At 46.5% G+C, this 17545-nt stretch overlaps 8 protein-coding genes across 8 annotated transcripts; 5 read left to right on the top strand and 3 right to left on the bottom strand.

The window, feature by feature from the left end:
- Nucleotides 1-1201: 1201 nt before the first annotated feature.
- DFL_008882 (uncharacterized protein) lies at nt 1202-2659 on the top strand (the record flags this gene model as incomplete). The annotated part of the gene is made up of 3 exons (XM_067638679.1): nt 1202-1356; nt 1511-2532; nt 2607-2659. 3 exons carry the CDS (start codon nt 1202-1204, stop codon nt 2657-2659), a joined length of 1230 nt encoding a protein of 409 aa, XP_067486544.1.
- Nucleotides 2660-4040: 1381 nt separating this feature from the next.
- Nucleotides 4041-4637, top strand: DFL_008881 (uncharacterized protein; the record flags this gene model as incomplete). Its single annotated transcript, XM_067638678.1, has 2 exons — nt 4041-4190; nt 4350-4637. The coding sequence occupies 2 exons, from the start codon at nt 4041-4043 to the stop codon at nt 4635-4637; spliced, it is 438 nt and encodes a 145-aa protein (XP_067486543.1).
- A 1237-nt stretch (nt 4638-5874) lies between these two features.
- DFL_008880 (uncharacterized protein) lies at nt 5875-6189 on the top strand (the record flags this gene model as incomplete). Its single annotated transcript, XM_067638677.1, has 1 exon — nt 5875-6189. One exon carries the CDS (start codon nt 5875-5877, stop codon nt 6187-6189), a length of 315 nt encoding a protein of 104 aa, XP_067486542.1.
- Nucleotides 6190-6239: 50 nt separating this feature from the next.
- Nucleotides 6240-6643, top strand: DFL_008879 (uncharacterized protein; the record flags this gene model as incomplete). Its single annotated transcript, XM_067638675.1, has 2 exons — nt 6240-6542; nt 6614-6643. The coding sequence occupies 2 exons, from the start codon at nt 6240-6242 to the stop codon at nt 6641-6643; spliced, it is 333 nt and encodes a 110-aa protein (XP_067486541.1).
- Nucleotides 6644-7344: 701 nt separating this feature from the next.
- DFL_008878 (uncharacterized protein) lies at nt 7345-8519 on the top strand (the record flags this gene model as incomplete). Its single annotated transcript, XM_067638674.1, has 2 exons — nt 7345-7407; nt 7488-8519. The coding sequence occupies 2 exons, from the start codon at nt 7345-7347 to the stop codon at nt 8517-8519; spliced, it is 1095 nt and encodes a 364-aa protein (XP_067486540.1).
- Nucleotides 8520-8681: 162 nt separating this feature from the next.
- On the bottom strand, nt 8682-10277 carry DFL_008877 (uncharacterized protein; the record flags this gene model as incomplete). The annotated part of the gene is made up of 5 exons (XM_067638673.1): nt 8682-9266; nt 9325-9439; nt 9497-9930; nt 9992-10096; nt 10233-10277. 5 exons carry the CDS (start codon nt 10275-10277, stop codon nt 8682-8684), a joined length of 1284 nt encoding a protein of 427 aa, XP_067486539.1.
- A 1236-nt stretch (nt 10278-11513) lies between these two features.
- On the bottom strand, nt 11514-12591 carry DFL_008876 (uncharacterized protein; the record flags this gene model as incomplete). Its single annotated transcript, XM_067638672.1, has 5 exons — nt 11514-11681; nt 11943-12053; nt 12111-12293; nt 12405-12432; nt 12488-12591. The coding sequence occupies 5 exons, from the start codon at nt 12589-12591 to the stop codon at nt 11514-11516; spliced, it is 594 nt and encodes a 197-aa protein (XP_067486538.1).
- A 631-nt stretch (nt 12592-13222) lies between these two features.
- DFL_008875 (uncharacterized protein) lies at nt 13223-16890 on the bottom strand (the record flags this gene model as incomplete). Its single annotated transcript, XM_067638671.1, has 3 exons — nt 13223-13645; nt 13702-15982; nt 16118-16890. 3 exons carry the CDS (start codon nt 16888-16890, stop codon nt 13223-13225), a joined length of 3477 nt encoding a protein of 1158 aa, XP_067486537.1.
- Nucleotides 16891-17545: the final 655 nt, after the last annotated feature.

Here is a 17545-nt window from a genome sequence, read left to right as displayed (position 1 = left end):
CGTCAGCAAGAGGATTATAGTATATCTGTTGCATATGCCCAACCACATACTAGAGATGCCCGAGAAAAGGCCAAGCTTTTCGCTTCTGATGGCATGCCCTTGGATCTCGATCGCATGGCCGACGGAACGAGGTCCAAATGTGTACATAGTGTTTGAGAATCATGCTGTCACGAGATCGATGTAAATGCTAATTAATATACCCGATTTGATATGTCTAATCTTGTATCCTTATCCCATCTAATCCTGCCTAGAACCTCGGCCTGTTTTTAATCTTCCGATCGATAGGTAAATAAGTACCTCTCACTTAGTATCTGTCTAAAACAAAAATCATATGGCAAATCTCAGATGCCTGTCTCAGAATCTTGAAAAAAATGCGGTCGCATGGAGCCATCCGTCCGGCATTAAAATGCCCCCACACGAGCTGAACCAGAATACGAGCACACCAGCGGTAACTATGCACGGTGTCAGTGCAATGCGATTCGCAATGCCATTCTAGAATTCCCTTAGCTAAAGAAAAGTCGGGAAGGCCGGTGATCCGATTCCACCGAGCAATGCAAATGACCGGTTTGCCCACAGCCGGTTTTTTTCATCTCTTTCCAGGCCTCGGACCGTTTTCTGTGGTAGGAAATCTGAGCCATGTCTTGGTGTCTTGGTGCACACCTGCCTGATTTGCGCAGCCTCAACGGGTGTACCTTTCACAAGCCAAAGAAATGCCTTCCCCGTACCAGAAAAATATCATTGTAGCACTGCATTTCGCGGCCAGGGTCCCGGGCATACGCATAATTTATGTCATTATCATTGCAGAGCAGAACCTTCCCCCCTGCAATGCAGCTGCTTCTAGAAGAAAAAAAGGGTCGATAAAAAGGGTCGTGTGAAAGCTGCATTGCATTGGATGACGGCCCACCAATTTATAACTAGGCCTGACTTTCCTCAACAATTACGTCGCACCAACAGAAAGAAAGACTTTACTGTACAGACATTCATCCAGCTCCCCAGACTACAGAAGAAGACTATCCATCAGTTCCCAATTCAGTATTCCGGGCTACGGCCGTTTACGTAAAGAAGTGCCGTCAGATAATTCCACTGTGCATACGGCCCTAGTCCTCGCTGGCCTTTACTCTCAAATACAACTTGAACTAGCTTTTGTTCTTGTTTTTATATAAAACCCTCAAAGGCCTCACTGCTCAGAATCGATTTCCACATGTCTTCTCGCGCTACAGCTCGATTAGCCCGGGTCGCTGGACATATCACAGCATCTGCATCATCACCCTCAACATCTTCGTCTTCGTCGTCAACAGTAAGAAGAATGGCTCCAACTAGAAAGCACAAAGTCGCCATCATTGGCTCTGGCAATTGGTAAGTTTGGACTGCTTCTATTAACTTCCCGTTCGTGTCCACCTTCATGCCAATGTTCATGTTCGTGTTACGTTACATAAAGTACTTAATTTAAGAAGTATGTTACGCAAGAGGCCATCAGCTAACCAACACGCTCTTCTGCTTCAATTCATAGGGGTTCGGCAATAGCTAAAATCCTCGCTGAGAACACGACAGCACATCCTCACCTCTTCGAATCCGAGGTCCGCATGTGGGTTTTCGAAGAAGACTATCAGCTTCCATCCTCCCACAAGGCCTACGATGCTTCAAAACACTCTCGGCCTAGAAAGCTATCTTCTCTAATCAATGAACTCCATGAGAATGTTAAATACCTACCGAACATCGCTCTTCCTCCCAACCTTGTCGCCGACCCATCAATCCTCTCTGCCGTCAAGGACGCTTCTCTATTAGTATTCAATGTTCCTCATCAATTCGTCTCTAAGATCTGTGACCAGATCCACGGTCATATCGTACCATACGCTAGGGCTGTCTCATGTATCAAGGGTGTCGATGTCTCACCCGAGGGCATCTCATTGTTCTCTGACGTTATTGGCAGGAAACTCGGTATCTACTGTGGTGCTCTGTCCGGCGCCAACATTGCAAACGAAGTCGCGGAAGAGAAGTTCTGTGAGACGACCATCGCTTATGACCCACCAGGAACTCTGACTCCATGCCCAGAGGAGTTCCCTCCTATTGACCATTCGCTATGGAAGCACTTGTTCCACAGACCTTACTTCCACGTCAGAATGATTCATGATGTCGCCGGAACCTCGCTAGGTGGAGCTTTGAAGAATGTTATTGCCATTGGCGCCGGTTTCGTCGACGGTATGGGCTGGGGTGATAACGCTAAGGCAGCAATCATGCGAGTTGGTATTCTCGAGATGCGAAAGTTTGGATTGATGTTCTTTGACTCTTGCAAGAGCGAGACGTTTACAGAGGAAAGCTGTGGTGTCGCAGATTTGATTACTAGCTGCGCTGGTGGCAGAAATCACAAGTGTGCCAAGCTCTCTGTGGAACAAGGCAGGCCTATTGAAGAGATTGAAGCAGAGGTCCTCAATGGTCAGAAGCTACAGGGAACATTGACAGCTATGGAGGTCAACGAGTTCTTGAAGGCTAGAGGAAAGGAGAGCGAGTTCCCATTGATGACGGCCGTTCATAGTAAGTTTTCTACTACTACTACTACTACTACATAACTTCTATCCGGCTCGAAATACTAACTCACTCCGTTATAGAAATTCTTATTCGTGAAGCCAGCGTTGAGGATATCCCACATCTTCTCGACTAATTCAGATCTGGAGCGCAATAGTGCAATAGCACGGCCTCATTATGACATCGACAGGACGGGCATGAAAAGCAGAATTCTAGTTTATGTATAAAAAACTCACACCGGTATGGAGGAGCACGGGTATGACTACATCATAAAGCGGCAGGTGAACATACGGCGTTCATTCGATTTATTTTCTTTTGCTTTATTCTCCCGCAAGCATGGCATCCTTGTAATTGCATAGTACCCCAGTATAACATGTTTTATAACTGCAATATTCATAATTCCATTTAGACTACGTTCAAATATCTCCAGTACAGGATTGCAAAAGTCCAAGGCCGGTCCCAGGACTAAAGGCGTAGATCTAGATTTAGATGACAGGAATCCACGTGACTTGGCGCGACGATTAGAATACAACAACGACAACTCATAACCTAAATTTGGTATGCTAGATACACTGCAGACCATGAGATTTGCAGGAGCCGCTAGAGGAGAAGCTGATTTAGAGACTAACTTTAGAATATGCACGCCCAGTATATCGATGGCCATTCCAAGTCATTCTCTATTTCTTCGGGGGACAAAAAAGCTCTGTATCTTCTTTGCTTCTCTCTTCCTGATACCCTAGAACGATTAGCCTGTGAAAGCCAACCCATTCATATCGACGACGTTTCGAAAATTCGTTACTCTTAATTAATCGAAAGTTAATTTTCGAATCTTTCATTGCTTAATCTTCTGTTTTATATCCTGCCCGGATTACAACTTTAGACCGGAAGATTCTCTTTGATATCTTAATTCCTGAGACATCATTGTCGGCAGCCCATGGTCCTAGATCTTCCCTGCTCATAAATCTGAAGTTTCTAGATCGACTCAAACAAGGATTTTAGTCAAATAATCCACAAATTTACGGCACTGTGCATATCAAGAAGTTACATACGCCGATAAGTATGCTATAATTATACGAGTATATACCATCATACAAAGTGCCTTTAGGAACGACTCGCACTGCCTGGGGAACGACTGCTCCGTTCAGTCACTACAATGGCATCCGGCGCCGTGGAAGTCGGGATAGGCTCATCGAAAATGCTTTCATCAACATTGCAAACAGAAGACTATACGACGATGACGGCTACCCTAGAGCTTTTGAAGTAGTACCCTCGCAGCCAGAGCACCTCGACACACTAACATACCGGGATCTCCGACGGCTTGCAAGATCTGGCCGACGTCGCCCACCTTCCTTTGAACCCGGATTTGAGCCCAGATCTAGTCAGGACCACTACGGAGACCATTTTCGGAGTATACCTTCAACCATCCAGAGATTTTTGGGCGGTTATCAGACCGTCAAAGAGAATTTGCAAGTGGTTCGTTCTGGAGGGTTGCGTGGGGTGAGTTCTCGGTTGATCACATGAGACTGCTAGATGAATTGGAAAGCCAGCCAGAATCCTCAGAAACTGGATATTTAACTGGCTCCAACAGCGTTGGGCCAAGTGTCAATTGCGACCCGGGCGCTGGTGACGAGACTGGCCCGGGCGGGCCTTCTACTCCTGATAATCAGGTGTCCATGGGTGCTCGGGACGATGGGACTCAAAGTTTGAATTCCCACGGCAGCAGAAACCACAGTTCAACGCCAGTGCCAAACCCGGAAGATGATGAAGGAGATGGACAACCGCATTAGATGGTACAGGGTTTCGAGGGTGATTGTGTGGAAGGGTAGTCGGGCGATGAAGGTGATGATGGTAACGCCAATACCGCGAATCAAGCGGATCAATCGAATCAGAGCAATGATGCTGCACCTGTGTTACGTCAGCTTTCAGAGGAGTTTACGCACCTGACGTTGGAATACCCTTTGACTGACAGTTCACAGGATGATAATGACCAACCTGACCAACCTGCGGATACTCAAGGGGAGCAGAACAATGAAGTCGACCCTATGGATGAAGATACTGGTGAAGAAAGTCCCAGCGATGAAGGCATTACTGCCAGCGACGAGTCTACCGGCTAAAATCAAGAATCCGAGGTCGTCCCCTCCATTGCCAACAATGACGGTATCGATAATGAGATGTAGAGAGTGGACGGCAAATTGTGGCAAGCAGCCCTAACCAAGAAGTATCCTCGCGATACCTACAATCAAAATATATTTGAATGGCGAAGTATGTATATATGTACGTAAGTATATATACCTACAATATGCTGTTCGGTTTAGCCTCGACATCATCTACGCATCCAACTGGCTATCGAAGCGACGGCGTGAGTTACATCTTAGCCGGAGTTCTTCACTGAGATATTAACGGTCCGCACTTTATTTGCCTCGTTTAAGTTTCTTTCTTTCTTTCTATCTTTACCTCTTTCTGTCTTTACGTCTTCCCCCTTCTTTTCTTTTTGAATACTGTTGGGTTTGCTTTGAGATCTTTCCTTGTGTCCGTTTCATCTTTCTTCTATACTGTCTTCCATTCTATCTTTCTTTTTTGAAGTATCATGAAATAGTAGTACTAGTTTTGATCAGGTTGTTACCCAGGTAGTTCTATTAATTACATGTTCGTCTTTCTACAAGACCTCAAGTTAGGGGGAATATTATGTTTGTACCTAGACACAGTGCATATACCCAGTCTCTAACACATTCGTAGATATGGTTGATTTTCGATCCAGATCGTCTGACTAGAGGTCTGGAGATCTAATGTAGCTTGACTATTTATGGATGTGTTTCAATTAGGGTACAGCAGATCATAGGATCACCCAGCAACAATCTAAATTAGATACCAAATCCACTTACCTTTAGGTATCACAAGAATCCCAGAATAGCATCACCACTATCAGCTCCTCAAATCATTACTATCATCACCTCTATTCACTGGACTGATATTCCTTTGTCAAACTACCTCACAAGCTTAATACACTACAAATCACGCGTCCTACTTAGGTATATCCCTCCTTATCCATCTATTAATAGTACAATCTGCTCGTTTCCACCAATATCATCATGGCTCCGGGGGCTCGGAACCCTAGCAAGCCCGGAGCTAAAGGCGCTCTCCCTCAAGCTCAACCTAGACGAGTCAATATAAGAGACCTTTAAATATACAACCAAGAACCTTAAGATCGAGAAGAATCAGAATCATCGGATATATAAATCAATACCTCCTGTTGTAAGTATCATTATCTACCATGATATCATGATGATTTCAACAAAATATAGACCATTAACAAAATTCTTTCTCTGTATCTTGCAGGGAAAACTGCTAAACATGGATGAAATGACGAAACGACAGCTTGAAGACAGGATAGAGGAGTTAGTGGTCAAAAAGGCCAGACATGACCTGGAATCAGAGAAGAAAGAAAAGGATGCGTCTAAAGAACTTCTCCCACATAAACCACGTAAGGATGACAGAAGTACTGTGATTAAGCTAGTCGTGCCAAAGGCACCGAAGGCTGCCACTCCAGTTACTCCGCCAGCCCCCTACCCCCTCGCCACTGGCAGCCACTCCACCCCGGCCGACTCCGTCTCCGCTCACTTCTCCCGAGCCAGAACCTACTCGAGAGGAAACACTCGCGATGAATGATTCTGATTTCGAGAAGTGGGTCACCAGGGTGGGCTGTGAAGAGGAAACCGATGAGTTCATATGCTGACAAGAGTTTTTCCATTGTGCAAGATTCTGGTGAACGACCTCTCCCGGATGTCTGGGATGGAAAAATCTTCTTCCCTCCGGTCGGGGAGGTTTTCCCGCCAGAAATTCGGGGCACTGCTAATTCATTTCGAGACGCTGATCTCGAAGCCGCCCGTCGTGGCTATATCACGCTTAACAAAAAAGACTACGAAATCACCTACGAGAGCCTGAATAACTTGGAACTCTTTGGTTTCAATGTTGATGGTCTAAGGTCGGCTCTACGTCATGTCCGTAGAGAAGAGCTCGAGGTAAGATATATAGCTATTCCACAGGTGCATTCTAGGAACTTAATTCGAACGGCTGCTGATATTGGTACTAGGCTGAGTTGGCAGATAATGATAGACGCTAGAAAGAATGAAGGACCGTCTTACTATGTCAAGAGAATAATGTGAATCCGATCGACTCGTAGAAGTAATATCTCTCGAGACGTTCATAGTAGCTCATTTATATTATCATATACTACTATATATGTGACTTCATGAAGCTAACACTTGAAGTAGCAACACACCTGGACTTCAAAATACAACAAGGATATGAACTCGAGCTTGATTTACATGGGGCTTTCTTCTTTCTGCTTAGCCTCATTCCTTTTTTTACATAATCACCTTATGGCTTCCGGTATCTCTGTCTTACCCACTATCTTTCCATCTACTGCTACGGAGTACCATACACGAAGTTAGGCACTCTACGATGAAATCGAGTCAAACCGTCGGCTGGATCCTAGAACTAGAAATGAAATTTCTCCACCTCGATGCCCAACGGGAGAGTTAGATCGGTACCATACCGTCCGAAAGGAACGCTATCCCAACATTCCACATGAACCACGGGTCAATCGCTCAGGCCTAATTTTTCCGGATTTTCTGTCAAGTTACACGACGGCCGGGTATAATGGGTAAAAGATACAACATTAGCCCCGCAGTGGGTCGGTTAGTTAGTCCGCTCGCATCCTAGCTTAGTATATAGCTGGGAGCTCAGATCGAGGTGCAGCTGCGCAGTAATTATTGCCAAACAACTTAACGAGCTGTCGCCAAAAGCTCATAAACGCTTCCAATGAATCCATTCAATAGCAAAACTGGAAGAGTGGTACTCGGTGGAGCGGGTTGGAGTCGACAGGTTCTTGAGACACCCCCCATAATCATAACTCACAAACGTCATTTTTGTTCTTACTTGGCATTTTATCGAATACCATGTAGATAGTAACCGATCCAACTTCGAAACCCGTCCTCGAAACCATTCTACATGCATTATCCCTTGGCATACGAGCCTTCGATACCTCTCCATACTACGACCCTTCCGAAATCCTTCTCGGCGCCGCATTCTCCGACCCAGCACTGACATCCCTCTACCCACGTTCCGAACTCATATTAATGACAAAATGCGGACGTATAACATCTAATAAATTCGACTATTCACCGCCGGCAATACGTGCGTCCGTCTTGCGTTCCCTCAACAGATTTTCAACAAGTTATTTAGATGTGGTGTTTACGCACGATGTGGAATTCGTGTCCCGCGAGGAAGCATTGGGGGCTGTTAAGACGTTATTTGAGATGAAGGATGAAGGGTTAATTCGCCATGTAGGGATATCGGGGTATCCGCCTGCATTGTTGGCTGATATTGCGGTTGAAGTTAAGGAGACGTTTGGGGGGGCGGTAGATGTGGTACAGACTTATTGTCATATGAACATCCAAAACACGAGCTTGAAGAAGAGTCTCGGGAGACTCTATGGTGATGGTGGAGTTGGGGTTGTACTCAATGCTAGTCCGTTATGTATGGGACTTTTGAGAAAGGGAGGGGTACCGATTGGTGAACTTGGGGATTTTCATCCGGCGCCGAGGGGATTGAGGGAGAAAGCTGCGGAAGCGGCGGAGTGGGTTGAAGCTCGGAGAGAGGGTGATAGTATGGCCTCTTTGTCTTTGAGGTTCGCGGTTGGAGAGTTTGCAAGGGTAGATGAGAAGGGGTTTGGGATTACGATTTTGGGTGGAGGGAGTATTGGGGAGATTGATGAGAATGTGGAGACTGTGAAGAAGATTTTGAAGAAGGATGGGGGTGGGGGGGAGGAAGGGGATTTGAGGGGGTATACGAAGTTGGATGAGGAGAGGTATAAGGCTGATGAGGCTTTGTTTGAGGGGGTAAGGGATATACTTTGGGAATGGTTGGACTATACCTGGGACTCACCGGATGCTGGCTTTTTGGAGGAGCAGAAGAAAATGAAAGAGCAAAACTAGACGTTATATTAGACGAGTTTGATTGATTATGGATCAAGGGACGAACTGAGTCGGGTGATTGTTAACTTTTCTGTTCTTAGTTTAGAATCTATGGCTATACTTTTCGGATATTGGATAAGGATGAATACTATGCACATTTAGAACTCTAGAGTTACTTCCAATTTAGATCTTCTCCTTAACCTCAGTGATAACCTTAGCCTCATCACTCTGCCACCAGCTACCATTCGGGAAACCATAGGCCTCCATACTCTCCGGCTTCATTTCAACAGAGTATCCAGGTGCTGTAGGAGTGGTGTAGTATCCGTCCTTGATAACCGAAGGATAGAAGAAGTGCTCGTGAAGGTGGTCAACATACTCTAGCACCGACAACTTTCCAGAAACGACGACATAGTCAATAGTTGACAAATGCTGGGTATACTCCGGAAGCCCGACACCGCCGGAGTGGGGAACAATTGGAACGCCGAACTTCTTAGCCATGAGTAGAACAGCCATGACCTCGTTGACGCCACCAATTCTGCAGGCATCGATCTGGCAGACGTCGATGGCGCCGGATTGAAGGAGCTGTTTGAAGATAACACGGTTCTGGACCATCTCGCCGGTGGCCACACCGATTCCGTAGGGCTTGAGGGCATCACGGACGGCTTTGTGGCCGAGAATGTCGTCCGGAGAGGTTGGTTCTTCGATGAACCATGGCTTGAACTCGGCGAGTTCTTTCATCCATTCGATGGCTTCGGGGACAGACCAGATCTAAACCCTTTAGTATCCAAGCCATCACCGTGTATCTCGTAGAAAGTAAAAAGCATACCTGGTTAGCATCGACCATCAATATATTTCCCTTATCATACCCAATCGCATCCCTAGCAATCCTCAACCTCCTCTTATCCTCTTCCAAATTTCCTCCAACCTTCAACTTAAAATGCCTATAACCCTGTTCAATAGTTTCCCTCAGCAAAGCCTTCATCTTCTCCTCTCCATACCCCAGCCATCCAGCAGAAGTAGTATAAGCCGGCACCGCTCTATTCTTCTCCGCAGTTTGAATCCTCTCTGCCTTTCCACCCTCCGTCTCTTTCAACATCGCCACCGCCTCTTCAGGCGTAATGGCATCGGTAATATACCTAAAATCGATACACCTCACATATTCTTCTGGTGTGAAATCGGCAACAAGTCTCCACACGGGCTTTCCAACGGACTTTGCCCAAAGATCCCAGATGGCGTTGACAACGGCGCCGAGAGCTAGGTGGGTAACTCCCTTTTCGGGTCCGATCCAGCGGTATTGAGAGTCGTTGACTAGGTAGCGCCAAGTTTGGCCCATGTTTGAGATAAGAGATTCGAGGGTTCGGCCTTTTATTCTGTCGGCGAAAGCTTCGATTGCGCGGCAGACGATGTCGTTTCCACGGCCGATTGTGAAAGTCTAAAACGGGCCAATTAGCAATTATCTTCCCGTAACGTGGATGAAATAAGGAACTACTCACCATGCCATGTCCTTTAAGTTCAGTATCCGTCGAGAGGATGCAATAAGCAGCGGAGTAATCTCCAGCAGCATTCATAGCATCTGAGCCGGTTTTATCCAGCGAGGTCTATCCCGGGGTCCCATAGTGTATCTGCAGTAAGAAAAACTCAATCATTCTTCTGAAATACCTAGCAATTGGCCATTCAAGAGTTTCAGAAACCGGACAGCCAATTAAACGGGAACGGGTGTTAGTCCACACTTACAGGAAAGCGGACATCGCGAGAGATGTAGCCGGTGATAGTAACCATCTTGATGGAATGCTGTGAGGATGTGTGTTGGAAGTTGTTAGGATTTTTGTTCGAAGCCTTGGGATCGAATCCGGAAGAGTTTTGGAAAGGTCAATTACGGTCGATTTAAAAAATAGAAATAGAAAGAAAAAAAAGAGGATCGTAATATCTGCTTAAATATTCCCAGAATCCGACCCCTCAGCTATTTATTTTATTTTATCCAGACAAAAGCGGGACAGCTGTGGCGAGGGGTGGCAAGCTATTTCGGCAAGTTCCCAAGCTAAGCTTTGGGCGGAGTTGCTGGTGATTGGTGGATGAACTCAAACCTGCGTCCGGAATAACCAATTGGTACCAATAAAGCCGCTATTTCTCCGAGCTTCGAGCTGGAATATCGAAACTCCACAGCTTGAGAACATCAATTTAGAAAGTGGTTAAAGTCGGCAAGATACCTATGCAGTTGTGGGTACTATATGCTTTGTACAGTGACTTGTGTGCATATTTCGGGAATACCTGCTTGCGGGTACCTAGCTCGAGGACACTCTGGTGCTCCCATGCGTATATGGAAAAATTACCAGAACAATTCGACTGCGGCGTTGAAATAGTGAAAGTTGACGAATATCTGATGATGAGAGCAATTTATGATCGAAATCTGTATATGGGAGAGTCGACTTACGGGCTTTCTATAATCCTTTAGAAATAGGATGGCCTCAATATATTCGGATACATAGTCTACGAGATTTTCAACGGAACTTCAATCTTCAAACTGTGTATTAATTCCAACCAAAATTTCAAATCTGTAAAAAACTATTTATCCTTAGTCTAATAGTTTTCGCCTTCACCTAGCATCTAGTGGAGAATTTCGAATACTTATATACATGATCCTAAAAGTAGCTGTAGGGCGGCTCCTCATGAATATTTACTAATTAGCCAATAGTATCATCTCGAAATAAGCTCCGATACAATAAACATATATTGTTCTCCTCTCCGTATAAAGAATTTATTTCTTAAACTTGTAGACGCTATCCATATTACAGATCGATTCCGATGTCATCCCGCTCCGGAAACCCTTGAGGGATACCGACCTCATAGCACCGAAGGCGCACCTTCAAGACAAAAAACCATACTAGCAAGCTCTATACTCAACTCAGATAGCTCTCAACAGGGAATGAAAACCACCAAGAGCGTCAATTTGCAAAATACTCTTGCAAAGTACATACATTATCTACCAACTAAAGCTATAAACGCTCCCCGATCCACCTAGCTAATACAACAATTCCCCATCCCCGACGCCTGATGCGCGTTCCCAGTCTTAACGTCCAATCCTTTCTTCACCAAATCCTCGACAACAGCAGGAATAAGCTCTTCGGTTGTCGCGCTGCATTCCATGTACATAGCGCACTCCAGGGATTGTGCGGTTTTATATCCCTGGTAAGGCAAGACAAGAGGAACCCCCCCAAAATCCATGTCAGTATATATCGGCATTTATATATTATATATGCAAGGGACGAATTTATCCAAATGTTGCATAGGGTTTAATGCAAGCTTTTGCCAGGACATGCCCTTGTCGGAGTCGACTCGCAAAACCAGGGAATGGTGATTGTCGGATAAAGTGGGATTCAAAAATGCAGGGCGAAGATCATGGGGGATGTACGGTAGCGGGAAGAAGTAGACGTCGGGTTTACTTACTACTAACGGATCGATGAACTCCCCTTCCCGCTTTTCATGTCGCAAATCCCTCTTGAGGCCGAGGACGATAGTTGGCAGGTCGGCGCCATATATTCTGGCTACCTCCCGATTCTATCGTAGATTAGCCGCTGAGAATAATCAGCTATATATAAACCCGGGGCGATTTACAATAGGATCCAACTGCTCCAACGAAGCAAGATTGCCAATATCATAGCATAGTACGAGAACCTCTGGTCGCAATTTCCTCTGATCTGAATCCAAACACTCGTTTTCGTGGAAATTTAGGAGTGGTGAATTCTCCTGCGCGGAATTGGTGAGTACGAATGGTTTGTTAGGGACCCGGAAGTCATCCTAGAGGTTAAACAGTTGTGAATGAAAGTTTAGTCATAGAGTCCGTAGTACTAGTGCGCAGAGATAGCTTCGTCCGCGACCCGTAAGAAATGTAATATTGTAGTTACATACTCCACCAATCTTGCCGATTGTAATTCGTCTTTAGAGGTTAGCATTCATGAATAAGGCTTGGGACAAGATGCTTGGGATCTTACTCAAGGAACGTGGTTTTCCCACAACCGGCAGCGCCAGCTACCAGGTAGTTAATTTCTGGTCGGTAGCCATAAGATCGGTCTATAAGGTTGGTTGTTGAATCCATGGCCATTCGTCGACCATCTAAGGCAAGAATTAGGTAATTCGGAAAGGGGTATAGCTGGCCCAGCGTCAGCACCCGCGAACCCAGTCAGTTGGCAATCGGCCAAGCAGCAACACTAAATTTACAACAAGTCTACGTATCCTCCAGCATAACTTCATCAGAAATAATCTTTGTACGACAAGCGGGATCTTAGGAGTCTTGAAACCATAAAAACTTGCTTTTGCTCATTGTTGTACAGTACATTTCAAAATGCCTTGCCCCCAAGTTTAAACCATGCCTAGGCTTTAGGAACTAATAAAATCGATTTTCGAGATCGATACATTTATAAATGGCAACGCCAAAGGCTTGCAAAGACGATGTTAAAATCAAAATCTGAACTCCCGCTAAATCCGTAAGCAAAAACATTAAAGCAAGGTGAAAATCCAAGAACGCTAAGCAGGAATGAAAGATGAAGCTTGCTCGCGTGAATATGCAAGATGCGAGAACAAGATCTGGCAAGCCGTACCACAGCCACCGTAAACGGGATGCAAAATAAAAGAAAGAAAGCAAAACTCAAACCTTGGTAACGACGCCGAATTAACCATGCAAATCATTTTATCATATCCCAACGAATTCATCGAAGGCAACGAATTTTCTATCGCCTCGGCTTCTCAGCGTAACTCTCCTTCCGACGGCTGCCACTTCCGCTTTTCCCCTTCTCTCGCTTCCGCCTCTCCCTCTCCCTATCACCTTTCTCCTTGTCTTTCCTGATATTCACGCCGGCATCATTTGGTACGCCCACAGGCTTCGAACTCCCATACCCTCCGACACCGCCATGTACAATAACAGGTGTGCAACCCCTGTCCATATCTTCTACTGGCTTCTTGCTGAACAATCCACTCTTCTTACTTGATGCTCCGCTCACATTCCTCACGGGGGTCTTTGTCGAACCCCGTGAGTTGCTTCTGTAGAGTGCATCGTCATACGGCGATGGAGTTTGCAAATGCTGGTGTGTGTCAGGAGTTCCGCTCCTACCAACCTCTGGTGTCTCCCCCTCTCCGGAATTACCTCCAGGTTTCTATTTGAATTCGCATGTATTGGTAATCTTCGTACTACATCTTTGAGATCATTCACAAGTGTGCCGTACACTTTGGAGGGAAGTGCCATCCTTAGATAGGCATTGGGCTTCTTAGGAACCCCCATGTGACCCATTCCGGCGGGATTGCTGGGATCATACCCCGCAGAATGCGCCATATGGCTATGACCATGGGTTCCCATCTGGGTTTGCCTTGGAGGCGCTCGCGCTGTAAGGTATTCCTGCAAGATTGATGTCGAAGTCTTAGTTGACGCCACACTAGCGGGTACCTGCGCTACTGATGCTGCTGCCCTTGTCTGTGCCTCTTGATACGCCCTGGTGACACTCTGCGGGATATATCTCGCCCGGTACGGATTAATCTGACTAATACTATCATCTGGAAGGAGTGTATCCCCATCATCTTCCGCTTCTGCTTCCTCCCTCAACTCCTTCCTTCTCCGCTTGCGCTCCTCCATTTTGATGATATCCTCGTTTTGTATCTCATCAATCGCAGTTTGGATTTCGGCGGGCAAGGTCGGTGTTTCATCGTCATTCGGGGCGTGAATTGAAAGGTGGGCTTCGATCCCTTTTTTCCGCTTGAGGATACCGGTCTGAACGGTTTTCATGCGTGCAATGGTAGCTTCGAGTTGCTTGACTGTTTCGTCGATGCCTTTACTGAGTTCAGCGCATTCAGTGACCTCACGTTGCTTGTCGGACCGTACGGCTACATCGACATCCAAAAACGCCGTAGCCCTTTTACTGTAGAGAATGTCCAATTCATCGTCAGTCATGTATCTACAGGCGAGCAATAGTGGTCGAATATGCGGGTAACTGGTGAGGTAGATCGCCGTTTCTTCCGGAGTGACGTCTTCTTCCATTAACCTTCGAAGGCCAATAACGGCGGGGTCGAGAACATCATGCTCTTCCAGGCAAGCGTTAAAGATGAACATCTTCTCGTCGTCATGGTCGAAGAACTCTGAAATCGCATCATCGTCGTTGAAATCAACATCACAAAGCTCAGGGTACTCCTTTCTGCCGCTGATATACTCCAAAGTTTCGCCCCAAGTAGCAGCTTCTGGTGGTAGCTCCCTCGAAAATAGCTTTCCAACTTTTTCTAAGAGGCGGCGAGCAACAGGTTGATATCCACCAATTCCGACGGCAAATGATCCTTGTGTTTCCAATATAGTTTCGTAAGCAGTCACTGTGTTATCAACTAGACTGAGTAAGACTGGTAGCTGATGGCTGAGCGGGTCGACATTGACAGCCGAGTTCGCAATCGTATGATGCGACTTCTTCCTCACTGGCTGCGCGCCGGGTGCGTGCACGGTCTCATCGTCTCCCTCCGAATCTTCTTCACCCAGCTCATCTTCAGGTAATTCCTGCTCAATCTCGTAGCCCGAATCGAATTGTTCTCGTAATCCACCATAAGGTAACAGGAAGTCAATAGTCTCCGTTTCGTTTGCCAGATCCTCTGATACATCCTCTCCTACAATCTTAACATTGGGCGAAACTTGCGCCGAACCTTTCCGTTCCTGATTCTTCGCTATTGGAAACTCTGCTGCTTCGGGTGTATGAGGTTGTTCAAGTTCATCGGAATCTGTAGAGTCGTCGTCACGGTGAATATTTTTAGGACGATTAGGACTATCGACCTTAACTTTGATAGATTGGTCCGTTTGCTGTAAGACTACACGGGTACCACTGGACTTAGGCGACGAATTACTTAATTGATCTTTCGAAGATTTTGATCCAACTGTTTTTATGGCCTGGAAGATTGTCGTAGCACTCGCTCGTAGCATTGACTGGGCACCCGGTGTCGCCGACTCTCTCCTTGGTATCACTGGTGTCGTATATCGTGGTGACGGTATCGGTTCACCAGCCGGAGGCGGTGGTGGAGTGCGAGTAGGCTGTTCCGGAGTCAGGCTAACTGGAGTTCTATCGCGATGTCGTCGAATCTCTTCAAGTCTATCCTCTTCAGCTTCCCGAAGCCTCCGTTTCCTCCTCTCTCTTTCCCTCTCTTCTCTCTCCTCCGGTCTCTTATGCTTACGATGCCTCTTCGATCGTTCTTTACTTCTTTCCGGGGCATCTTCTTTGATTGTCGTCAGGTTCCTGGACGATTCCCTAGGTCGATGGGAGTGGGCTGGAGTGGCTCTTCGGGAGTCGGGGGGTGTAGGAAGTTCAGGACAAGTGATATCGGGGTGTTCGACGTCACGAGAGGTAGGAGCCTTGACCTTCCGAGTGGTAGAGTGACGTCTAGTAGGAGAAGGGCTACGGTCCTTTTTGATGTGCCTTTTTGGTGGGTCTAAGGGCGGAGGGGACGACGAACTTGCGGACATTGTCGACCTGGTGTTAACGCAGTGGTTATTCAGGGTCAGCAACAACACATACACAGACGCTAGAGTATTCTATACGAATACTTTTGTTGTTGAGGATAATATGAAGGATATGATATAGGTGTGGTGTATAAGAAATACATACGAGAGAGCAGACCGGACAGTGTAAAGGTAGGCTGCGGGTTTGGGGAAAAGAGGTTTTTGAGCAAGCAATGCAGGTCCAAAGGCGGAATGTCGAAAAGACGGTGGGATTCGGGGTTCAGCCTGGATCGGTTTGCTGGAAGAGTAGCCCCCTGTCGGCTGCCCGACGACAATATCGTTAGGTGTAGAATTCCCCCGTTTCGAGTCCAAGGAGTTTGGAGATGGCTGAGGATGGTTGGAGGTTTTCTTTGAAGATACTGGGGCAGATTGCCGCTGAAGTTTTGAAGAAGCCTTGGTTTTTGCGGTGGTGGTGGTGGCACTGGTGTGCTGGACGGCTGAGGAATGATGGCGGTGAGGTTTTGCAGAGGGCGAGGACCCTGTCTGATCTTGAACAGGAACCCGACCAGGAACCTGAAGCTGGGCAGGGCGGGTAAGTTCGAGTTCGAGCAGCGACAGCGTCGACGTCGATATCGAGGCTGCAGTTATTCCATCCGGCGACTTTCGACTCTTCTTGACAACATCATGGCCATTCCTATTCGCGCTTCGATTACTATAATTACTGTCCGGGGTTGAGTTATTCTTGTCTCTTTTGAGGAAAAGTGACGTCCAGCTTCGGCTATTTGTATTAGCAGTGCCACCGATGTTGGTAGAAGTGGTAGCTGGGTTATTGCTACTGCCTCGCCGGGCTGCCTTCTCGTCCCTTATAGCCCCCCCATGATGATGATGACCAACTGCCCCTCCAGATCCACCGCCACCGAAGAAGAACGATGACAGCATGCTAACCCGAATTATATCAATCGGTAGATGCCCAATCTCAGCGTGACACCCGTTCCAGCGGTGTATGAATCATCTGGCCCAGGAAAACGCATGCCACGAATTACTACACCGATGTGTATAACGCGAGAGGGCCTTCCGGGTCCTGCAGATTCGGGATCAACTCTCGAGAACTATCCGTGTTTTTTTTTTCCTGGGGTGGCCCACAATCAAAAAAGAAACAGAGCAGGGCAGCTTGCACCTTTGGTATAGCTACTTGGCGAGTATGACCATGACAGAGGAACAGAAAGGATCAAAAAAGTGGAAACGAGAATAGAAAGGAAAGGAAAAGAAAAAGCACAGAAAGACAATCAGGGGGGAGAATCGAATGACTGAGAATACGTGCTAGGGAAGGCGAGGTATTTGGAAATACAAATGAGGAAAATTCTAGTTCAAGTTGCAAGGTTGAACGGAACACGTCCAAGACGCCTTTAGGATCAAGCCTGCATAGCCTCCTCGAAGCTCTGATCTGTGCCTGTTAGCTATTTCCCATTACGGGAGGCGAACAAACTAATATACTAGGGACAGGAGAGAGGAAGGGTTGAGAAATACCAATATTGTAATGTAATGTTGAGAGACTCAACAGCATTAAAGCCTTTAAGTTCTCGATTAAAAATGA

The sequence above is a fragment of the Arthrobotrys flagrans genome (genome assembly GCF_004000055.1).
Source record: "Arthrobotrys flagrans strain CBS H-5679 chromosome Unknown unitig_1, whole genome shotgun sequence".
In the NCBI taxonomy this organism is placed as follows: Eukaryota; Fungi; Ascomycota; class Orbiliomycetes; order Orbiliales; family Orbiliaceae; genus Arthrobotrys; species Arthrobotrys flagrans.
Note: the sequence above shows the minus strand (reverse complement) of the source record. Positions and strands in the feature narration are given on the sequence as shown.